General features: G+C 45.1%; 1 protein-coding gene across 2 annotated transcripts in view; it reads right to left on the reverse strand.

Moving 5' to 3' along the window:
• Window positions 1-24149, reverse strand: part of LOC137439586 (uncharacterized) — a 118020-nt gene that overhangs the window by 43202 nt on the left and 50669 nt on the right. The window contains exons 8-12 of one of the 2 annotated variants that reach the window (XM_078768070.1): window positions 18906-18988; window positions 18100-18361; window positions 9547-9782; window positions 9287-9407; window positions 7082-7829 (exon numbers count right to left, since the gene is read on the reverse strand). In XM_078768070.1, coding sequence (XP_078624196.1) covers window positions 7666-7829; window positions 9287-9407; window positions 9547-9782; window positions 18100-18361; window positions 18906-18988 — 866 coding nt within the window. In that variant the 3' untranslated portion in view covers window positions 7082-7665. Of the gene's footprint in view, window positions 1-7081; window positions 7830-9286; window positions 9408-9546; window positions 9783-18099; window positions 18362-18905; window positions 18989-24149 lie in introns of those variants that run through there. The other variant, XM_078768071.1, reaches the window with a different exon arrangement.

A 24149-nucleotide genomic window follows, 5' to 3' on the forward strand; every position in this document is an offset into this window, starting at 1 on the left:
CTTTTTAGTTGGGGCTTAACTTTTGTGTGTGTATAATGGGGATACGTTTTTAAATCTGTGAACCCCAAACACAGAATCCCACAACTTTTTAGTTGGGGCTTAACTTTTGTGTGTGTATAATGCGGATACGTTTTTAAATCTGTGAACCCCAAACACAGAATCCCACAACTTTTTAGTTGGGGCTTAACTTTTGTGTGTGTGTGTATGTGCGAGTGAGTCATAATAATATACAAACCCTAACCCAACCCAAGCCCTAACCCAACCCCATCCCTAACCCAAACCCATCCCTAACCCAACCCATCCCTAACCCAACCCCATCCCTAACCCAACCCCATCCCTAACCCAACCCCATCCCTAACCCAACCCCATCCCTAACCCAACCCCATCCCTAACCCAACCCCAACCCTAACCCAACCCCATCCCTAACCCAACCCCATCCCTAACCCAACCCATCCCTAACCCTCACATTCAAAATCCCAACCCTAACCCAATCCCATCCCTAACCCAACCCCAACCCTAACCCTCACATTCAAAATCCCAACCCTAACCCAACCCATCCCTAACCCAACCCCATCCCTAACCCAACCCCATCCCTAACCCAACCCCAACCCTAACCCTCACATTCAAAATCCCAACCCTAACCCAACCCCATCCCTAACCCTCACATTCAAAATCCCACCCAAACCCTAACATAATCTTTCTTTTCTTCTTTTTTAAATACGTATTTCTTTTTTTTTTTTTCCTCTTCCTCCAATTCTGTCTTTCAAGGCTTTTAAGTTTGAAGAAGTAGAAATGGGAAGAAAGAATTTTCCAGCATTTTCTTCCTCGAACTTTCTTGATATTGCTTAAATCAAGCGTCATTAAATAAAGAACATTGTTCATTGCTTTAGAATCCAAAGAGTCTCCAAGAGGAACCCCACAGGTAGAGTCTCCAAAATAAAACCAACTTTCCAAGTTCCCAAGGTATAACCACATTCCTGTTGAGCCTCCAAGATAGGTATCACATTCCGAGTCATCAAAACAAAACCCCCATTCCGAGTCTCCAAAAATATAACCATCTTTCCAAGTCCCCAAGGTAAAACCACAATTTTCAGAAATATTGGGGGTTTCCGTGATAAGTCTCACATAGTATAACTGCGGACCATCAGGGAAAACTTCCCTTTCCCAATTTTTTAGGGTTTCTATGATGTGTCTCACATAGTATAACTGCGGACCATCAGGGAAAACTTCCCTTTCCCAATTTTTTAGGGTTTCTATGATGTGTCTCACATAGTATAACTGCGGACCATCAGGGAGAATTCCCATTTCACAATTTTTTAGGGTTTCTATGATGTGTCTCACATAGTATAACTGCGGACCATCAGGGAGAACTCTCCTTGCCCAATTTTTTAGGGTTTCTATGATGTGTCTCACATAGTATAACTGCGGACCATCAGGGAGAACTCTCCTTGCCCAATTTTTTAGGGTTTCTATGATGTGTCTCACATAGTATAACTGCGGACCATCAGGGAGAACTCTCCTTGCCCAATTTTTTAGGGTTTCTATGATGTGTCTCACATAGTATAACTGCGGACCATCAGGGAGAACTCTCCTTGCCCAATTTTTTAGGGTTTCTATGATGTGTCTCACATAGTATAACTGCGGACCATCAGGGAGAACTCTCCTTTCCCAATTTTCAGAAATTTGTGGGTCTCCAATGTATGACTTGTATTCTGGCTCATCAAGGTAGAACTTGTTCAGTGGGTTTTGTTTTGATAACTCACAACAAGTATCATCATGGTAAAACTCTTTTTCAGGATTTTGTGGATCTCCAAGGTATAACTCTTTGGCTGGGTCATCAAGGTAGAACTCGTTCTGGGGGTCTTGGTTGTTCAAAATGTCTTCAAACAAAAAAATAACTTCATCCCAAGTTGTGTTAAAAGCAGAATTTTCATTTCGTATCTCAGATACAATTTCCTGTGAAAGAAAATAACAATGTATTAATTTAATACAATATTTTTTATTTGTATAAATCAAGCTCTATGAATATTAAAATAAACTTTGTTAACTCTTACACGAGTCTCATCTTAAAAAAAAAAAAAAAAAAAAAAAAAAAAAAATTAAATAAATAAATAAATAAATAAACAAACTTACCTCCATTGATAAGAGGTTCGAGTCCAGTTCATCAATCTGAAGGTTGAGTTCTACACAGGTAGTAGGACTCCATGGAATAGCAAAGTTATCCCATTCCATTTCGGCATAGTAGTCCATTCTCAAGTGAAGCAGAAAGCGTGTTTGAAAAAGCCTGTGTGGTCGGTGCCTTTTATAAGGACTGGGTGTGTCTTCCTGTGGAAATTCCCTGGGCGTGTCTTAACTGGAAATGATGTGATGGAAATTCCCTGAAAATGATGTAATGTATTACCTGGAAATGATACAATGCTGAAGAGTTTATAAAGTGGGTGGGACTTAGCAAAAGTGGGAGGAGCTTAGCAAAAGTGGGCGGGGCTTAGTAAAAGTGGGCGTGGCTTAACAAAAAGTGGGCGGGCTTAGTAAAAAATGGGCGTGGTTTACCAAAAAGTGGGCGGAGCTTACCAAAAAATGGTATGTGGCACTGGAGGCGCTCAAACAAGAACATTGAGGGGAGGTTTACCATTTTATCTTAGCTCAGTTAAAATATCTTAATAAAGAACCAAACTCAAACATATTTTTTGTTAATATATTAGATGGTGAAGAGAGTTGTAGGAGAATTAAATTATTTCCCACGCATAAACAAATATTTGTAGGGTCGTTGTTTGAGTGGGTTATATTCACCAGATGATATTAAGAGTAAAAGGTTAAAAGGTCCATGAGGTCAGAAGGATCACAGGTGTTTAAGTGGTCTAATGAATAAGGATAACATGTCAAAAGGTTAGAAGGTTCGTAAAGAACAGGGTGAGAGAAATATAGGTGTTTAGGGGCAATGAGGGAGGGAAAGAATTAATATGGAAGTGAATGGGTCAATGTTTGAGTGGGTCAAAGATTAATCTGCCAGATGATATGTAGAAGAAGGATGATAGGTCTATAAGAGAAAACAAATATTTGTAGTGTTTGAGTGGTCTAATGAACAACATTAAGGATAGGTACTACAGACAAAAGGTTCATAAAGATGAGGGTGGGAGAAATAGAGGTGTTTATGATTTTTGAAAAAGACAAGGGGGTAAATGACATTAGATAGGGATTTCCCATGTTAAACGGAGGTGTCCCAGAAGCAACATTATTACACTACTACCCTTCCTTAGCAACCGGCCAATGTCATCTCAGCCAATGGGAGGCCGTGGAACCTTCCAGAAGGACATTCCACCCAATAAAGCCCCGTGCTCATCATCATTCGGGCCTCTCTCTCGTCGTTCGTCCTGAAGCTGGCTGTCCTGCGTGCTGAATCGTCATCTGCCCTGAATCACCCTCGACCTGGATCGTCGCTCGTGCGGACTTGGACGCGGTGGTTCGTCTCATGGACCGTAGCAAAGCTGCACGGCCGGATAGATCCGTGCGCCATGCGCGCAAACTGCCGGACCGGGCACTGCGCACAGCAGCGGCCACCCTCGAGTCAGTCCCTGCACGTTTTCATTGGTACGAGAATAACCGGTGTGTGATTCATTCCCGTCTGTGTGTGAAGGCGCCTGTCAGGGATCTAGATAGGTAAGAATTGCTAAGTTAAAAACTGCCTCTCGTCCCTTTTATCTGTGCCTTGTAAATAAAAGGCCTGTACATTTTTTGGTCATTTTCAACCTGTTCGTATCGTCCTTTTATTCATTGGCCTAGTATAGCCCGAACCAAATTTGACTTTAATTCGGCACATAAATCACGCAGGATAACGCCGCGACCCACAGCGTGCGATCCGCTCGGCACACCAAAAGGTGTGGGAACGCGAAGGTTCAATCCCTGGTCTTTCCAGCTGCGTGCTTCGAAGGTATTCGGAATCCCGGTTGCTAACCCTTCAGCCCGTGGTTGGGAGATTGGCGATTGAAGTTGCTTCGCAACCCGTCGACCGTGAGCTTCGTCATGGCTGGCGGCCTGTGGACCCGGGGTCTGAGGGGAAACGGGGACTTCACCGCCCCCCCCTCCCCCCTCTAGTACGTCGACAGAACCGGAGTCCGCAACAATATTATTGAGGATGACTTTTCACTCATGGCAGCATTTTGTGAATGTACCTGCAGAAAATATTTTGCTTCACACTCATGAACAGGTGCCATCCATTTGTCCAACAAGGTGTGTTTGTGGAAGTGGTATTCGCGGAGATTCTTCATGCAACTCAAGTTTTGCTTGTTGCATTTGCCATGACGTGAATGTCCTCTTAATGTCCTCTTTCGGCGAGAATGAATTTCCCATCTTTGTCGTGCCTGTTCTTCAGTTTCTGCAGATGTTGTCAATCTGTGACACTCGGATTCAATTTCTCGCTGCTGACATGTTTGTTGTTCGGTTTCTGTATATATTGTTCTTCTGTGAAACTTGTATTCAATATCCCGCCTCAATCTTGTTAGCCCGTCCCATGCGCAGCAGAAGATGGGGTTTTGCAATCACTTCTGTGTGATTGTCAGTGTCTGTGTCTGTGTATGTGTCTGTCCGGGCCTGTACCTTTTTACCATTTGAGCTATTATCATCAAATTTTCACCTAAGCTTTATTATGAGAATAGGGAGAAGGCAAATTAATAATTTGGTCAAAAGATCAAAGGTCAGCGTCACATAAAATAGTCAATTTTCATCCGATTGACCTAATATTTATAGAATTTTCAGATTGGGTCAATGAATTGGCTCCCCAATCAAAAGGTAGAAGCTGATTGTTTTTTTTTTCGATCAAAAGGTCAAAGGTCAATGCTGTGTAAAACCACCTATTTTCACGCAATTGATCTAAAATAGAATTTGCATATTAGGTCACTGGTTTTTGACCTAATTGGTTTTTTAATTGTTTTTTTATGCTCCGTCGATGTGGCGTTATGTTTTCAGGTTGTCCGTCCGGCTGTCCGTCCGTCCATCCATCCGCGATAGGTTTTCGTTACCCTGATAACTTGAGAACGGCTAAAGAGATCTTAGTCAAACTTGTTGCAGGTATGTATAATGACGTAAAGATGAACTTATTAGATTTTGGGGTCGAGAGGTCAAAGGTCAAAAACTGTAAAAGGTCTATAACTTGAGAACGGCTGAAGTGTTCTAATTCAAACTTGGTACAGGTTTGTATAATGTTGTAAAGATTAAGTGATTAGATTTTGGGGTCATATGTCAATGGACAAAGGTCTGTAATAAGTCTACAACTTGAGAACGGCTGAAGTGATCAAATTAAAACTTGGTACAGGTATGTATAATGATGTACAGATTAACTGATTAGATTTTTGGGGTTCTGAGTTCAAAGGCCAAAGTTCAGAGGTCATGTCAGGTAAAAATGTGAGAATTTGTGAGCAGCTGAAGGGATTTAAATTAATACCTGGTACAGGTATTTATAATGATGTAAAGATTAACTGAATAGATTTTGGGGTCAATAGGTCAAAGGCCAAAGGTTATGTCAGGTAAAAATTTGATAACTTGTGAACAGCTGAATGGACTTAAATCAAACTTGGTACAAGTATTATAATGATGTAATAATGTGGGTGGAGGCATATCGGTCGACGTCGTGACATCGGAGTGTTGTTCTAGTTTTTAGATCAAAAGGTCAAAGGTCAATGCTGTGTAAAACCACCAATTTTCACCCAATTGACCTGAAATATAATTTTCATATTGGGTCACATAATTGGTTCACCATTCAAAAGGCGAGTCAATTGTTTTTTTTTAGATCAAAAGGTCAAAGGTCAAGGTTGCATAAAATTATCAATTTTCATCCAACTGACCTGAAATTTTAAGAATTTGCACATTGGGTTACAGAATTGGTTCACCAATCAAAAGCTAGAAGGTCATTTTTTTTTTTAGACATAAATCTCAAAGGTCAAGGTTGAGTAAATTCATCAATTTTCATATTTTTTGAAACTGTGCTTATTATTTTGAGCATACGGAAGAAGAAGACGTCTGAATACAAACTGCTGCAGACAGGCTTTGCATTTTCAGATGCTTTCTAGTTTGTTCTTTGGTTTCTGTAGATCTTGTCAATCTCTGATGCTTTGCATTAATTTCTTCCCTCATTCATACTTGTTTTTCAGTTTCTGCATTTCTTCTACTCTCACATACGCTCTTCTCTTTTCTTGCTGTCAGCAGCTTTCTTGTGCGCTTCGGCATATTTGACTTTTTATCTGGGGTCGTGTAATAATAATATTAGCACACCGATGTCCTCATGCTGCGCACATGTACATACACATGACCCACACAACTAGTGGCCACTCCTGTAGTGAGTGAGTGCTTCTGGTCCAAACATATTGCCAACACCTCATCTTGCACCCCATCTTGTCATGGCTCGGCCATGGAAACCCATTTTATGAAGCTCCCGACGAACAGATGTTGTGCTGATGTTGCTTCCAGAGGCAGTTTGGAACTCGGCAGTGAGGGTTGCAACCGAGGACAGACTATTTTTACGTGCTATGTGCTTCAGCACTCGGCGGTCCCGTTCTGTGAGCTTGTGTGGCCTACCACTTCACGGCTGAGCTGTTGTTGCTCCTAGACGTTTCCACTTCACAATAACAGCACTTACAGTTGACCGGGGCAGCTCTAGCAGAGCAGAAATTTGACGAACTGACTTGTTGGAAAGGTGGCATCCGAGGACGGTGCCACGTTGAAAGTCACTGAGCTCTTCAGTGCGGCCCATTCTACTGCCAATGTTTGTCTATGGAGATTGCATGCCTGTGTGCTCGATTATATATACCTGTCAGCAATGGGTATGGCTCAAACAGCCAAATCCACTAATTAGAAGGGGTGTCCGCATAATTTTGGCCATGTAGTGTATATATATATATATATGTATATATAAATCGTCAACGAAAGGAGCACACTGACGTCATGAACATAAATTATGCTGACACGTCACATCCAAACTGATATGGCGTCCTGTGGCACTCAGGTCTTTGCAGACTGAGATTTTTGCATTTATGGTCACAAATAAATGAAAGCAGAGTTACCGATCCAGATTTCACACATCAGGACAACATTCTGCAAATCATTTATTCATGACCACACAAAGACTTTTCATTAAATACATCAACAAGGCGACGGGTAAAAATGCCCCATGGAATATAAACGTTGAAAACGTCACAAACACAATACCACCAACATAAACGCATTTAAACCCGAGAGAACAATTTTTTTTATTTTTTCACCAAATGAAGATTAAACACAACACGGTACTATCAAAATTTACCAAGAGAAAGTGAAACATCAATGTGTCACAAAAGTCAACCGATGAAGAAACCCATGAATGATGCAATGTGTTTGAACATTATATCCATAGTGTGGAATTGATTGATCTGATTACATGTTCAGGGATGATTATTAAGTATTGTGAAAAATCACGATCACTCACAAGGTTACACAATTTACGAAAAACAAAAGTGAGCAAGTTTGGGGGGAGAAGCGGAGTGACGTTTTCGGTAAAATTACGTAATGGAGAGATTGCAGATGTTGAACACTCACTTCAGAGGTCGAGAGAGATGGGCACGAGAGAGATAGAGGTGAGGGGAGGGAAGATGCCTTGAGAAGAGACACAATGAAGAAGATTAATTTTGTCACTCGAGGTTAGTCTTCCCAGGCCTCGAAGAAGGTATTTAGGTCGGGAGCAACAGAGCCATCTGGAAGTCGAGCGTTTCCTCCTTCAGTTCCATCATAACTCCCACATAGTCCGCACATCTCTCCAAAATAAAGTTCCTCACTCTCCAGCTCTACCTGCACGCGTCGCCAGCCTGGGGAGAATGACATTACACGGGATTAGGCTGCAGGGTGGAGTCAGGTTGGGGTGTGGGGGTGTGAGTGTGCTTTCATTGAGTGTTTTATCAGAAATGTTTATTAATTCTTAACATTCCATTCCTGTTGCCTGGTGTTGGCTTAGCGGTTCGGGTGCCTGCTTGGGATCCTAGGATCCTGGGTTTGAATCCCGGTCAGTTTGCCAAATTAACGCCAGGGGGGTTGATTCAGCCTGTCATCCTTCTGAGGTTGGCAAATTGAGTACTAGTTCACTGGTAATTCCCTGTGTGTCACAAGAGGCGACTACCAGGGTTGGTAGCAGGAAGGGCATCCGGCCATAAAACATTGCTTCAAAAAGGGGACCATGGTGCCCAAAAAAGGCCAACCCCTGCTCTGTGGGGGGAAATGGCCTCGAAAAGTGGTTCATTCCACTCCTGTCCCACACTTCGATTTGGGATGAAAATACTTATTAATTTATTGTTATTAATTTATTAGGTCAATTATTAATTAGTTATCTCCTAATGAATGTTGGTGTAAGTGTTTCATAACTCCAGTTATCAGGATTGGGTGTTTAAGAAGCTCCATGTTCCTGTCTCTTTTCTACTCTTTACTTTTCCACTGAGCATTCTCAATCATTTACATTGTCATTTCTCATCTGTCACACAAGACCGCATCAACCTGGTGGTTACGTGCGTATCAGCCCCACTCAACCGCATTGAAATAGCCACTGGATGTGTTAGAGTGTGTACAAGTGCGAGCCCCACACGGCTCTGTTGAAATGACGGGTGAAACGATCAAGCGGGATGAGCAGGTGAGAAACTCCGTCACTGTGTGGGTTGCATACGCGAACATTGTGGGGATGGAGAGGTGAGAGGGGATGAAAGCCTCAGGGCAGGGAGCGCGCGACGGTGGATATATAGTTGAGCTGAGTGTAGCCTTAGAGAGGAGAGAAAAGGGTCCTGAGTGGACCACCAAAACCTCTACCTCATCCATCCTGTCACACCTTTTTGTATGTCCTATATCACTGAACGAGTGTGCATGTGAGCAGTTTAGTTTAAGGTTTAGGTGTGGAGACAATTTTTATCTGGTTGAGCGGGTCTACATCTTGTCGGTTTATTCGTCGTTTCCTTCTTGCGTCCCGAACTCAGTTCTTATTTATTTGACCTGTTGCACTTTTCAGCAGTTTCGCTGTGCATTTGAACTGCTGAATCGACCTCCAGCGTAACCAAATTTCCCTGTAAAACCGAAAGTGTGCGCCGAAATCACCGCACGGCCAAATCAATTAATCATAAGCACATCACACCATTGGGTTACCACTTGTGCAGAAAGCCTCTGCTTGGCACCTTGGGAGTTAACATCTGGCTGTGTCACGTCACCAGTTAAGGATATCAAATCTGTTAGATAAGTGATGGGAGTGTTTACTGTCTCAATAGATCGAGTTGTGAGTGTCAGGTACCGTTGTATTTGACGGTGAAATAGCTCTTGGTGTGCAGCACAGAAACAGGAAACTTTTCATACAAGATGTGGAAGTCCCCACTTGGGTCATAATATGGCAGCTGAACAAGAACTCCATTAACCTGAGAAGGGAGAAATCAAATTAATATTTCCAACATTGATGAGGATACTTCGAGGTGAGGAAATAGAGGGGAAATAAATGTAATAATTAATGTAGTTAATGTAAATTAGTATCTACCCAGGGTAAAATCCCATGAGTACCTCAGTGCCCTTATGATGGATGAAACTGACGATCTTGCCGTAAACCATGATGTCAGCTCGGGTGGTGGATGAGACTATGGAATTGGGTTCAGTTTCCATATATATGAACACCTCCCAGGTACGTGGTTGTCCGGTCGGGCAGTGTGCGGCCAAAAGCAGCGTTCCAGTGAAATTGGATGAGAAATGGAAATTTTGAAAGTTTTTGAAATGCGGATCAGCACTGGCATGACATTCAGCTGCAAAGGATTGGGGTTGAGGGGTGAACCTAGGGGTCAAGCTTGGGGCTAGAACTCAACATGTACAAAAGTTTATCTGATGGAGTTTGACTGAACCCTTCATGTGGGGTTAAGATGTGTTCCAGTACAAATCATTCAGTGAAGTGAAGGATGAAGAAAGAGCAGGGGTTGGGGTTAGGGTTGGGGGAGGGAGAGATCGATTGGGGTAAACTGGGTTAAAACACTTACCACTGTGTAAAGTCCAGAACTATCTTTTGCCTCACCTGCATGTGTGCGTGTCAGTAAGTGATTCCGCACACAGACCAAATTTAATACAGTCCTCTTAGGTGAGGTACTTTAATATTACTCCTGAAGCGGTCTTAATCGCAGTTTGAGAAAGTTGTCTCATGCATAACCACAATACTTCACATCAAAATGAACCAGATGTTAATTTAGTGCTTTTAACGTGGATTATGTCACGTTCCTGAGTTTGTACCTCTTGGTAAGCCGTGACGTAACGCGCGCGTTTGGACCCAGAAACAGAATTATGACGCGGCGCATTACGTCACGGCTTACCAAGAGGACAACAAGACAGGAAGTCTAACAGCGGCGAAGCCGGGCTTGTAAAATATTATAAACCATAATCATATTACTAGTACCCGACTGCAAAGCCGCAATGAGCCGGCGAAGCCAAAGCCTCTTGCCACTATTTTACCCATCACCGTGGCATCAGTAGGTTAGGTAGTTGGTAGTAGGTAGGTGTCGTAGGTACCGTACCTAGTTCAAAATGACACCATTTGCATTCTGGATGAGATTAAAATTGATAAAATTTCCTTCTTAATTCGGTGAATTCCGTCTCAACTTCGGATATTTCCGGCCGTGAAAAACTAACCCCTACGGCCGCGAGATTTCTAAAAAATAATTCTTCGTCAATTTTAGAATATTTGACGCCGTTTTCAGCCTCCGAAACGCCGTAAGAAGCTTTAAAAAATATATTTTCAAATGCTCGAATCTCATTGGTTCCAGTAATTGGTGACGATTTTCGTTGAAGATAACCAGGGCCCGTGAGGGCCCGGGGAATGAGGTTGGTCTTAAAGTATTTTAATTACAAATTAGAGGTGTATAAGATTGTGAATCAAACAAAGACGGGTGAAACAAACTCCTATTGAACTTTTTCGCAATTTTTTTATGCGTACTTCCGCATCCGGAAGATGGCGGCCTCCATTGAGTGATTTGGTTTTTGAAATATTTTTTCAAATGCTCGAATCTCATTGGTTCCGGTGTTTGGTGACGATTTTCGTTGAAGATAACCAGGCCCGTGCGGGCCGAGGTTGGTCTCAAAGTATTTTAATTACAAATTAGAGTTTTTTTTTTGTTTTTTTTTGTATACAAGATCGAGGCTCGTGAAAGAGCGAACATTAATCACACAGAAAGACAAACAGACACACAAAACAAATAACATCGGGAGCGGTAGACAAGATGGGGAGAGAGGGGGAAGGACACAAACACAACATTTGAGAGCAGGGACCGAGAGACATGGAGACATCGAGAGAACTGTGGGAGGGAGAGGGCTTTGGGGGCGAGGCATGGGAAGGGGGGGGGGGGGGGAGAGGTATAAAACATATGGACACTGCCAAGACTTCCAGGAAAGAAGTTGGAATTTCAAACAAGGTGGATCTGGTGTGAATTAGTGGGGGTAGAAAAGATCAAGGTTTTGGATGGGGGAAGATAAGAGATGGTGGTGAACAGCTGTTTTGAAGACCTGGAGGGAGGAGTGTGATTGAAGTGAGTGTGGGAGTTTGTTCCAGAGGCGGGAGAAAAGAGGAATGAAAGAGTGAAGGTGAGCAGAGAGCCGAGATTTCGGCAGTTTAACCATCAGAGGGTGGCTGGCAGATCTTGTGCGACCTGTAGGAATATTTGGGGGACAGAGCACAGAGAGAGCTGGGGGAGCAAGGCCGGAGAGGAGTCGGTAGAAGACAGAAAGACCACCTACCTGCCTGCGGTGAGTGAGTGAAAGGCCCTCAGAGATAGCTTCATCGCGGGAGATTCCAATGATTCTGAAAGCTTTAGATTCAACAGCGTGAAGCCGAGCCAGGTGTGAGGCAGGAGCACCAGCCCATAGGGGAGAACAGTATTCCATTGAGCTGCGGATGAAAGCCTTGTATGTGGTGAGGAGCTCAGGTGTGCCTAGGAAGGACTTCGCACGACGGAGGATGCCCAGTCGGCGACTGGCTTTGGAGGCCAGCTTGGAAATGTGGTTTTCCCAAGAAAGATCATGGCAGATGGTGAGACCCAAAAGCTTGAGCGACAGAACTTCTTGGAGAGGATTGTTGAGAAAGTAGATGGGAGGGTTGTCCAGTCGATCTTTTCGGAGAGACATAGTAAGAGTGTGAGATTTGTCAGGATTGAAAGACATGTTCCACATGTTTGACCAATCTGTGATTTTGTCCAGGTCTTCAGAGAGTGAGGAGGCTGCAGACTGCCAATCTGAGGGAAGAGGAATGGAGCGGCAGAGATGGAGTCATCAGCAAAGAGATACAGAGGATTTTCCAGAGAGTCGGAGAGATCATTGATAAAGACCAGAAAAAGCACAGGGCCCAGCACACTGCCTTGGGGAACTCCAGCCTGAACGGGAAGGGGAGATGAGAGAAATCCATTCAGGGCCACACGTTGACTACGACCAGAGAGGAAGTCCGCAAGCCATGCATGGAGATTTCCATGGATACCATAGGAGGAGAGTTTGGTGAGCAGAGCTGTGTGCCAGACCGTATCGAAGGCACGTGATATGTCAAGGGAGACAGCTCTGATTTCCTGTTTGGCATTGAGGACCTCCATCCATTGTTGAGACAGCAGAAGCAGCATGTCCAGAGTAGAGTGACCTGGTCTGAAACCAAATTGATGATCAGAGATCAAGCCATTGGAGAAGAGGAAAGATTTCATATCCGAAGCAATGATGGATTCCATGACTTTGCTGATAATTGGGAGCAGGCTGATTGGTCTGTAGTTGCAAGGATCTGTTTTTGCACCTTTTTTGTGTAAAGCGGTAATGTTTGCTGATTTCCAGGATGCTGGCAGATGACCTTGAGCAAAGGATAGGGTGAAAAGAACAGAGAGAGGGTGAGATAGAGCGGCAGAGCAGGATTTTAGGACCCGTGGGCTGATGCCATCTGGTCCAGTTGCAGAATCAGAGTCGAGGTTTGACAAAAACTCCTCCACCTTGTCAGGAGAGAAGGTCACAGAGTCCAGGAGCAGTTTGGTTCGACTGGGAAAGGTGGGAACAGAGAGAGATGGGTTTGGGACTAAGGATTTTGAGGCAAACACAGAGTTGAGGCATTCGGCTTTGTCACGTGCGATGTCAACTGTGTGGCCATTTGAGGTAAGGGAGGGGATGGAGGGGGAACAAACACCAGAAACGGATTTGACCAGATGCCACCAGGATTTGGAGGAAGGAGACAGGTTTGAGAGTTCATTCTTGAGTGAGGAGAGATAGTGCTTCCTGGCACTCCTGAGGGTAGACACACACTTGTTCCGAGCTTGGTGGAAGGAACTGAGATTTCCTTCAGTTGGATTAGCCTTCCAAGAGGCAAAGGCAAGTTGTTTCAGGGCAACTGCCTCACCACAAGATTCAGTGTACCATGGATGGGAGGAAGGTTAAGACAACTGAAGGCGAGATGGGGTAAATCTGTGCATGAGAGAGATCAGTTTGCTTTGGAAGAATTCCCAGGAAGAATTGAGGTCAGAGGCAGTGGAGATGGGAGACCAATCCAGACGATTGATGGCTGCTTGAAGACCGTCCCAGTCGGCCTGAGTGAAATGCCAGACTCGTCGACGCTGAGGAGGCTCTCTGAGAATGGCCAGAGAGATGTCCACTTTGACAAGCACATGATCAGAAGAACCGATTGGAGCAGAAGAAGAGCAGCAGACATTAGCAGGGAAGTTAGTCATAACCAAGTCTAGAAGAGAAGATACTCCATTGGCTGAGATCCGGGTCGGGAAATTGACAGATTGTGTCAATCCCAGTGAGTCACAGAAGTCCTTTGCTGAGGTGCCATGACTGGTGAGAGAGGAACCCACACCCAACCAGGTGGCATGATGACAATTTAAGTCACCACATATGAGGAAGAGAGAGTTGGGATGAGTGGATAGAAGTTGGTCCATGTTGTCAGACAGTGAAATGTAGATGGAGTCATCACTGTTTGGGGGACGGTACAGAACACTTATGAACAAAAGGTGGGAGCGGAGAGGAAGACGTAGCCAGAGGTACTCCTGGGGGTGAGGAGGAGAGAGGGCAGTGCAAGGAGAGTGAGGAAGAGAGTTTTTGATAAAGATAGCCACCCCACCACCAGGCCGAGGCTCAGGTCTATCATACCGGAGGAGGGAGTAACCAGGAAGAGATATTAAGGAATCAGAGACATCTTGAAGGAGGAAAGTCTCTGTTAAGCAGATCAAGTCTGGATTGTCAGAAGCAACCTGTATGGAGAGATCAGTCAGGTTTGAGCGAAGGCCCCGGATGTTTGAGGTCCATACCGTTAATGAAGAGAGAGGGGGAGCATCGGGTACAGGCCAGGGGAGGGGAGGAGTAGGGTAAGATGAAGGATGAGAGGGGGAGGTAGGGAGAGCAGTTGTTAGTGTGTCAGCGATTGCAGAAGAGTTCCAAGAAAGGGCAGGATGAGGAGGATGAAAGGTTTGAAGGTGAAGGGATGAGGCATAGAGAGGGGTTGTTTGAGGGGGGGCAGAGGAAAGAAGAAGGCTGGGGGGGGGTGGAGGTATGAGATAGAAGGGAGACGAAGTGGGGAGGAGGCAGCTTTGAGGAGGAGGGGGGAGGAGGGAGAATTGGAGAGGAATGGTATGGAGGGAGATTTGAATGGGAGGGGTTGGGGGGGAGTTTTGAAGGGGAGGAGTGAGGGGGGAGTTTAGGAGGGGAAGGGCAAGGGGGGAGTTCAGGAGTGGAAGGGCAAGGGGGGAGTTCAGGAGTGGAGGGGTAGGGGGGGAGTTTAAGAGTGGCGGGGCAAGGGGGGAGTTTAGGAGTGTAGGTGCAAGGGGAGGGATTTGGATGGGAGGGGCAAGAGGGGAGTTTAGAAAGTGGATGATTAATGAAAGACGAACATTGAAAACAAATTGGGTTTGTTGTGATTTTCAAGTTAGCAATCCGGTTCAGAATGATGGAGGAGGGATGGAATGAATGTGAATTTAGACCATGTAGTGAGGGAGACGTATAAGATATTGAATTTCTTTTTTTTGAGGTGGAATGAGTTGGAGAGGAAATTGAGAAAAGCCTTTTAAATAGGAAGAAAAACAGCGTGTTGTAAAATACCACTGAGTAAAACACTGAAGGGGAAAGGTTATACATATTTAAATAATATTTAAACAGAACCGTGAACAATCTTATGTGCACAAAAATACCAACGGGGGGAGAGCCGAGAGGGACCACCACGAGTCACGTGAAGGGCAAACGGTGGATGGCAAGGAGTTAATGGGGGCGGGGCGAACAGCACACCTGGATAGAAAATACAGGATGAGTCAACAGTACACGTGGAGAAAGGAAAATAAATGTTTTTGGTTTTTTTTTTGTTTGTTTGGTTTTTGGGGGTGGGGGGGGGTAGGGGGGAGGTGGGGATTTAGAACGTTAGACAGATTATTATGTTCGGGGTAGAAGGGAAAAAAACTAAGAGCCAAGCAAAACACGATTAAGATAACAAACACCGACGGGGGTACAACTACAAGGCCGCACACGAGGAGCAGAACACGATTAAATAATTACAAGTTACAGGAAATTCAAACCAAAAGTAACTATAATCAAAACAATAACGCATGGACGATAAAATAACGAGTTGAAATTTGACAATCTATCTGGGGAAATGGGGGAGAAACACGTGGTCGAAGAACGAACGAACGAACGAATAAGAATGAATAAACGAATGAGAACAGAGAAGGAAATGTTTTTTTTTGGATTTTTTTGAGTTGTGATTTACACAAGGAAGAGGGCTATGGGGTGAAAATATTGGGAAAACAGAGAACGAAAGTTATTGGATCACAAAAACACGGACCGCTGAGAGAAAAACAAAGCCTCAAGGTTGTACAGTGTTCACTGTACAACTACAAGGCCTCAAAACACGACCCGAATTAACACGATTTTCAATACAGGTATGAAAGATTTGCACCGAAAATCTTCGTCGGGAGACAATATATACACCATAAAATAAATAGTTATAACGAAAATACAAATGGGAACAATTACTTAACTTCGATTTCGATGGATAGCATGGAGAGCTGAGAATAAACGAACCCTCGCCAGCAAGACCGGAAACGGAAGTGACCGGAACCGGAATGGAGGTGCAAGATTGTGAATCAAACAAAGACGGGTGAAACAAACTCCAATTGAACTCTTTTCAATTTGTTATGCATACTTCCGCATCCGCAAGATGGCGGTCTCCATTGAGTGATTTGGTGCGTCCATGCTTGGTATTCTCAAGGGATCCAGCATAATCTGGTTTTCAACATAATACGTACGCGTTTATTCACACCGGCTTCGCCGTGCATGTGAGCAGCCGTGCATGTGCCTATTAGCTTTTAAATAGTCGCTAATGCCGTTTATAACATTAAACAAAGAAATTTGGAGGAATCCCGACATCTGTGAGGTAAGTTTTGCTTACAGAACTGAGCGAAGATCTACTGTGATCAATATACCCCACAAGGGTTGCGTAATAACATGATCCTTCTGCATCGTTGGAATGACCAGTAACGCCGATGCGTTCGATATTTGATAATCATTTTAACAATTGGTTTTTTGTTTTTCACACTGAATGAAAGACGTGAAGGCAGAGCATATCGATTGTGATATTCTCTCGGTAAGCCGTGACGTAACGCGCCACGTCATAATTCTGTTTCCGGGTCCAAACGCGTGCGTTACGTCACACTTACCAAGAGGTATGCCTCTGGGCTCGATTAGTGCACCCAATCTTCGGCACAAAATTGTACGACACACAAACTATTCTTGGGAAAAATTCCAGAGGCATAGAAAAGGCCCCTTTATATGGTATGTGCCATGTGACAAACGAAAGAAAAGAAGGGACATATTCCATAGCTTGTAGAAAATGCCAAATCATAGGAAATAAGGGATATTCCATGGCCTGTGGAAAATGCCAGATGATAGAAAATAAGGGACATTCAAAAAAATCTCATCTGCATACTGTACTATACTCTTGTGTCCTTAGGAGGAACCAAGTAATGCTCTGGAAAAGTTCATATAAAGGGGTGCCAATTTGATTCATACAGCTGCATGAAGAAATAAATGTATTTTAACCTTTATATGTAGGGTGCCCCTTTATATGAACTTTCCTAGAGCAATATATATATATATATATATATATATATATATATATATATATATATATATATATATATATATATATATATATATATATATTATATATAATTTGAAAGCAATAACTATGGCACTTAGGTGGAATTTGTTTCAAAAGCCATGAATTAGATGTATTGGCCGATGCATATTCCAAGTTTCAGCTAGTTTCAATGTATAGCCTTTGAGATATGAGCGCCAACCCATTTTGGGTGGACGGACGGACGGACAGACACCAATGTGAATTTGAGGATTTTCTTAATAAAACTCAAGAATGCGGAAACAGATGTTGCTGAAATTTAGAACATATTACCTCAACATACAAAGCATTTACTTCGGAAACTTGCAGCCAATTTCGTCCAGTAGAAGCCAAGAAACTAATTTTCAGTCCCCATGTTAAAGTTGCATACAGAGAAACCGTTCCATATAAAAGGAGGGGTGCTTTGCGCCTCCCTTGATTACCGATGTATTTATCATGACATATACGCACGTGGTAATTTATTGGGTGACGTATCAAAGTTATTGTAATGGTGCTGTGTGTTGGTCAATGAATGAGTAAGTGAGTAAGTCCGCAACTAGTTCTCAGATCTACTGCAATCTATATACCCCATCAAAGGTTGCAGCCAAAAGCAAATGTTGTCTGTGAAAGTGCGCTGTGAGTGTCTGGTTACTTCATAACTTACTATTTACTTCATAATCAGCATAACTACAGTCATTACCATAAGTCTTGTCCTGGTAAGTTAGACAATTAATAATTTGTTAGGTTTGTGTAATGTGTCCTGCACAACACCATGTTCTCAAATTGGCTGAGTTTTAAATGGTAATTGGCTGAAAATGATAATAAAGAGATTCAAACCCCCATCAGTTTGAGGTATACGTCATTGTATCTTTTCTTTATCGACCATCTTAATCCTTTTTTTTTCTGGCAACATTGCCCCAGTAAGGTCCTTGTGGTTGTTTGTGCAATGGTGAACATACAGTACGGTGTTCGTGGAATGGTGAAAGGTTGGTCCGTGAAGTTGTATCCCTTGCATGAGAGTCCACCTATTGACTCAGCCACTCCATCATCCACTGTGATATGAACTGGCTGTCCACTGGGCAAGGCGCGATGGGAAAGCCCGAAGGCAAGGGTTTTGAGGTCTCCTCGGATGTCTGCTGAAGATGCAGCGACTTTGACAATCATGCGGGACGAGCGAGTGTCCCAAAACCTGATATATCCTGACGTTGAGTTCGGAAGAAACTAAGGACAGAGAGAGTCAAAGTAAGGGAGGCACAGTTACTGACATTGCTTTGACCCATTTGATCAGATAATGCATGGGGAATGGCACCATAAATAATAGTAACGTCAAGTAAATACACTGCCAGATCTTTCCTTTTTACTTTTGTTACGGATTTATTACGGACCACACCAGATTTATATTCCTTGACAATGTACACTTTCCTTAAGGTTAAAAATTTTTTTTTTTTTTTTTACACAATTTTTTTTACCTAAAATTGTACTGCATCAAAAAAAAAAAGGTGAAAGAGCAGTGTAATCCCATCCTAAATTTGAAACCTGCGTTGAGGTTGAGGAGGTTCATCGGTAATCACGGTGACCAAACCTGACAGCAGTATTTTGGACTTGCACAAGCCCATTTATGATTGGCAGTTCACACACTGCCACCTCAAACCTCGAGCTTGTAAACAAAACAAAAATGCCATCGGAAAAGTAAAACTGCATTTTCCAGGTGTGGAACTGGCCGCACAACCTGAATGACAGTACCAGCCCATGATAGTTTACTTACTTGTTTGCCGAAGGTAATTGACCACGTGATGATATCTCTGTTGAAGTCTTTGGGGCTGTACGAATAGCTGATGGGGACACAATCTGCACAGGAAACAAAAAACATGCTACCTTCTTTAAAAATGCGACATACTCTCTCCTTATGTGACACGAAGTAGACTCAGGGGTGTAATGGTTGGAGGATACGTTCTCGATCTGGGAGATCCGTGTAATTGCTGGAGGATACGCTCCGAGTCTGTGCGTGCTGCTTCCTTGATTGACACTTTATCTTTTATTATATTATATATATATATATATATATATATATATATACATACACACACACACACACACACATATATATATATACATATATATATATATATATATATATATACACATATATATATATATATATACACACACACACACACACACACACAAAGTTGGGTCACCCGTGGGAATCCCATGGGTATGGACTTGTGTGACATTTGGACATCTTGATTTAGATGCTGCACATTAAATTTTACAAATTGGTTAAAATGGTGTAATGAACACAATTTATTTATTTCACATAATATGCGACCCCTCACTCCTCTCCACCCTCATGACTCTCCAATGCCACTCCTCCTCACACTCCTCTCCAATACCTCCTCACACTCCTCTCCAATACCTCCTCACACTCCTCTCCAATACCTCCTCACACTCCTCTCCAATGCCTCCTCACACTCCTCTCCAATGCCTCCTCACACTCCTCTCCAATACCTCCTCACACGCCTCTCCAATACCTCCTCACACTCCTCTCAAAATACCTCCTCACACTCCTTTCCAATACCTCCTCACACTCCTCTCCAATACCTCCTCACACTCCTCTCCAACCCATCACACTCCTCTCCAACTCCTCACACTCCTCTCCAACCCCTCACACTCCTCGCCAATGCCTCACACTCCTCTCCAACCCCTCACACTCCTCTCCAATCATTCACACTCCTCTCCAATCCCTCACACTCCTCTCCAACCCCTAACACACCTCTCCAATCATTCACACTCCTCTCCAATCATTCACACTCCTCTCCAATCATTCACACTCCTCTCAAATCCCTCACACTCCTCTCCAATCCCTCACACTCCTCTCCAATCCCTCACACTCCTCTCCAATCCCTCACACTCCTCTCCAATCCCTCACACTCCTCTCCAATCCCTCACACTCCTCTCCAATCCCTCACACTCCTCTCCAATCCCTCACACTCGTCTTCAATTCCTCATACTCCCCTCCAATCGCGCCTCACTCGCTTTTCCAATCGCACCTCACTCGCGTCTCCAATCGCTCCTCACTCGCCTCTCCAATCGCTCCTCACTCTCCAACCCCTCGCTCCTCTCCAACACCTCCTCACACACCTCTGCAACACCCCTCACACTCCTCTCCAACACCTCCTCACACGCCTCTCCAACCCCTCACACTCCTCTCCAACCCCTCACACTCCTCTCCAACCACTCACACCCCTCTCCAACCACTCACACTCCTCTCCAATACCTCCTCACACTCCTCTCCGCTCCAATCGGTCCTCATTCTCCGCTCCAATCGGCCCTCACTCTCCAACTCCTCGCTCTCCAACCCCTCGCTCCTCGCTCTCCAACCCCTCGCTCCTCACTCTCCAACCTCTAGCTCCTCACTCTCCAACCCCTAGCACCTCGCTCTCCAACCCCTCGCTCATCTTGTGCGGTTCTCCCGTCTCGTGCGGTCTCTGTGCGGTTCTTGCTACATCCTGTTCAAGTCTGCATTGACGTTCGTCGACGGACTCGTTCGCCCGTCTCATTCGTTTTCTTGCTTCATCCTGTTCAAGTCTGCGTTCTTCATCGACCGTCGCATTCATTTTGGAAATGGAAGTTTCCACGCAACGCATGAATTGTCACGATCCTCAAGAGGAAGTGTCTCGTAATTATCAAATCAAATGACAAATGGCAAGTAAACTACATTGTGAAAATTAAAGATTTCAAATAAACCTATTTAAAGTGTATGCGCACATAACTAATAAAAAAAAAACGAAGAAATATCTCTCGGTAATTTCCTGAAACATATTTTACTTCCGGATAATAATGTTGAATGAAATAAGAAAGAACGAAGATATATATGTCGTTTTTGTGCCGACTGTCATAAAACGTAAAAGTAATATATCTTAACGGAAAAGGAAAAGCGAAATTTTAATATACTAGAGCATGCCCGTACTATATATATATCTAAAAGTATATCCCCCCCCCCTCTATTTACATGCAATGGTTTGGTCCAAAGCTAACGGCTTGCGAGTACGGTGACAATCCCCCCCCTCTATTTACATGAAATGGTTTGGTCCAAAGCTAACGGCTTGCGGAGTTTGGTAAAGAAATCGCCATAGCGTGCACAAATGCGCAGGAAAGCGAAAGAATCGCAAATTAGTTTTAAAACATAGTTTAACGCCAACATAGCGGCAACATAGTTTGCCAACGTGAAATAAATGAATACGCTCTCAAATGTGCCAAAAAAAAAAAAAACGCTACCCGTACGCTCTACCCCGCCCGTACGCCCATAAACAAAAAAAACAACGCTCTTCGCTTCCGCCCTTCGCTCTGACTGAATTGGGAGAAATAATGCGCATAAGAAATCGAGAAATTATTATTTTCTCCGGAAGAAATCGAATTACGTACCGTAATGGCGCACGCGCTGGGCTCAGCTCGCTCTCACATCGGCCACGCCTACGCAATAACGCGTTCTGTGATTGGATGCCGGAAGTGCAGTCCTCACTGTCCGGAAGGTCGCAAATCGCAGTTACGATGAATCGCAAATTAGTTTTAAAACATAGTTTAACGCCAACATAGCGCCAACATAGTTTGCCGACGGGAAATAAATGAATACGCTCTCAAATGTGCCATCCGAGGCAGAGTGTGTTCGCCACGTTCGGCACACGTGATAGCTCGCTGCTCTCTGATTGGTTGAATCGTTTTTTGGACATAGCTCGGTAACTACTTCTGCGATTAATTTAAAACCTTGAAAAGGCACATCCTCGGGTCCCCAGCAATATACCTGGCAAGTTTAAAGTATATCGGACCCGTGGTTGTCGAGAAACAGCGGTCACAGACAAACACACACACACACAGACACACACACACACACACACACACACACACACACACACACACACACACACACAGAGAGATTACTGGAATTATAGATAGATGTCGACATTTTCCCCGAATGTTATTTTAGGCGGTGTATTTTCGTGTATCATCGTGGCGCGATTTTTATAAATATATCTCGGCAATTTCCCGTGTGTTCGTGAATGTTCTCAATTATTTCTGACACCGAGTCTAAAACCATCGATAAAAATTAAATCAGATGGTGAATTCGATAAAATCGTGAGGGTGACTCTCAATGAATGGGCTTTATTTTACAGGCCTTTGAGAAATCATTTCGTTCTATAAACGGAAACTTTCATGGGATTCTCTTCCCGTTTTTTTTCAACCGAGTCTAACACTATGTTAGCGACTGTTAAAAATGAAATGATATATCGAACTAGAATTGAAATAAACCTGTGTGAGAGAGAAAGACAGCACGGGCCTAACTAAACAGGCCTCAAAACCATTCGAGGTAATAAAATGGTGGATTGTGGCGGACACAAAAGCCCACTGGCGTGGTGACATCATTCCACGCACCAAGTGGGCGGTGGCCACGCCCGAGGGGTAGGCGTGGCCTCATGATATACACCGGGCGACCAGCCCGGAACATTTCAGTGTTACAGTGTAGTCTTACAATAAAGACGTTTATATGTTACCGCTTGTCCGCTTCCTCCTTGCTCACAAGCAGCGCGCGTAACACCGCGCTTTACTGGTGACCCTCGACGTTGGATCTGCCGGAGCGATCCTTCCACACGCGACGCCATCGCCATGGCCGACTTCGTCAAACTTCCGGAATTTTGGGAGGCTCAGGCCGAAGTCTGGTTCGTCCAGGCCGAAGCCCAATTTCAGCTTCGGCACCTCACCGGCGATGACACGCGCTATTGCCACGTCGTCGCCTCCCTCGGGCCCGGCATAGCCGCTCGAGTTGTGTCCGTCCTTCGCCACCCACCGAAAGGCCACAAGTACGAGGCACTCAAGCGGCTACTCCTAGCCACGTTCAGCCTCACGGACGACGCACGGGCCGACCGCCTCCTGGATCTCCCCGAGCTCGGTGAGACGCGCCCGTCGGTCCGAATGGACCATATGCTGTCACTGTTGGGCGACGAAGCCCCCGGTTCGCTATTCCGGGCGCTTTTCCGTCGCCAACTTCCAGCGCAGGTTCGCCTCGCGTTGGCCGGGACCGGGCTAACGGAACCCCGAGCATTGGCGGCCGAGGCGGACAAGTACTTCGCCGCTTCGGACACGCGGGCGAGCGTCGGCGTGGCCGTCACGGCATTCGACGCTGATGTTCAGCAGCGCGCTGATGTTCAGCAGCGCGCTGATGTTCAGCAGCATGCTGATACGCACCTCGTGAACGCCGCCACGCCCCGCCCACCGCCGCGGCGAAAACCGCCACCGCGGGGAAACCCGTCGACTCCACCGGCCTGGCGGAGCCAGCCGCGCTCCTCCAGCTCCACCACCTGGTGCTGGTTCCACGCCAAGTTCGGCCACGAAGCTCGGCGGTGTCATCCGCCGTGCTCCTTCAACGGGTCGGGAAACGCCCGGGCCGGCGCTCAATATTGGCGATGAGCGCCGGCCGTTCGAGCAGCCTGCTGTTCATAACGGACACCTTCTCCGGGCGCCGTTACCTGTGCGACACGGGAGCGCAGGTGAGTGTCATTCCCGCCAGCACGTCAGACAAGCACGCCACGGGTGGGGGCCCCGCGCTGCTTGCCGCGAACGGGACGCCCATCCGTACGTACGGAAAACGCTGCCTCTCTCTGCGGTTTGGAGGGCAGGTTTTCCGATGGACGTTCGTCACCGCCGACGTGCCCATGGCACTGCTTGGCGCGGACTTCCTGTGCGCTAATGGGCTCCTGGTCGACGTCAAACGCAGACGGCTTGTCCAGGCCGAGACGTTCAGCTCGCTTGCTTGTGCGTTGCCCAGCTCAATGAGCGGCTTGCCAAGCGGCTTGCCGAACGATTCGGTTCCGGCCACGTTGGTCTGTACGCTTCCGGCAGCGGACGCATTCACCCGCCTCCTCGCCGGTTTCCCGGTCCTCACGCGGCCCACCTTCTCGGCGGGGGCCGTCAAGCACGGGGTGGCCCATCACATCCCCACCGTCGGGCCACCGGT

This window comes from Myxine glutinosa, chromosome 14 (genome assembly GCF_964187855.1).
Source record: "Myxine glutinosa chromosome 14, kmMyxGlut1.1, whole genome shotgun sequence".
NCBI classification, from domain to species: domain Eukaryota; kingdom Metazoa; phylum Chordata; class Myxini; order Myxiniformes; family Myxinidae; genus Myxine; species Myxine glutinosa.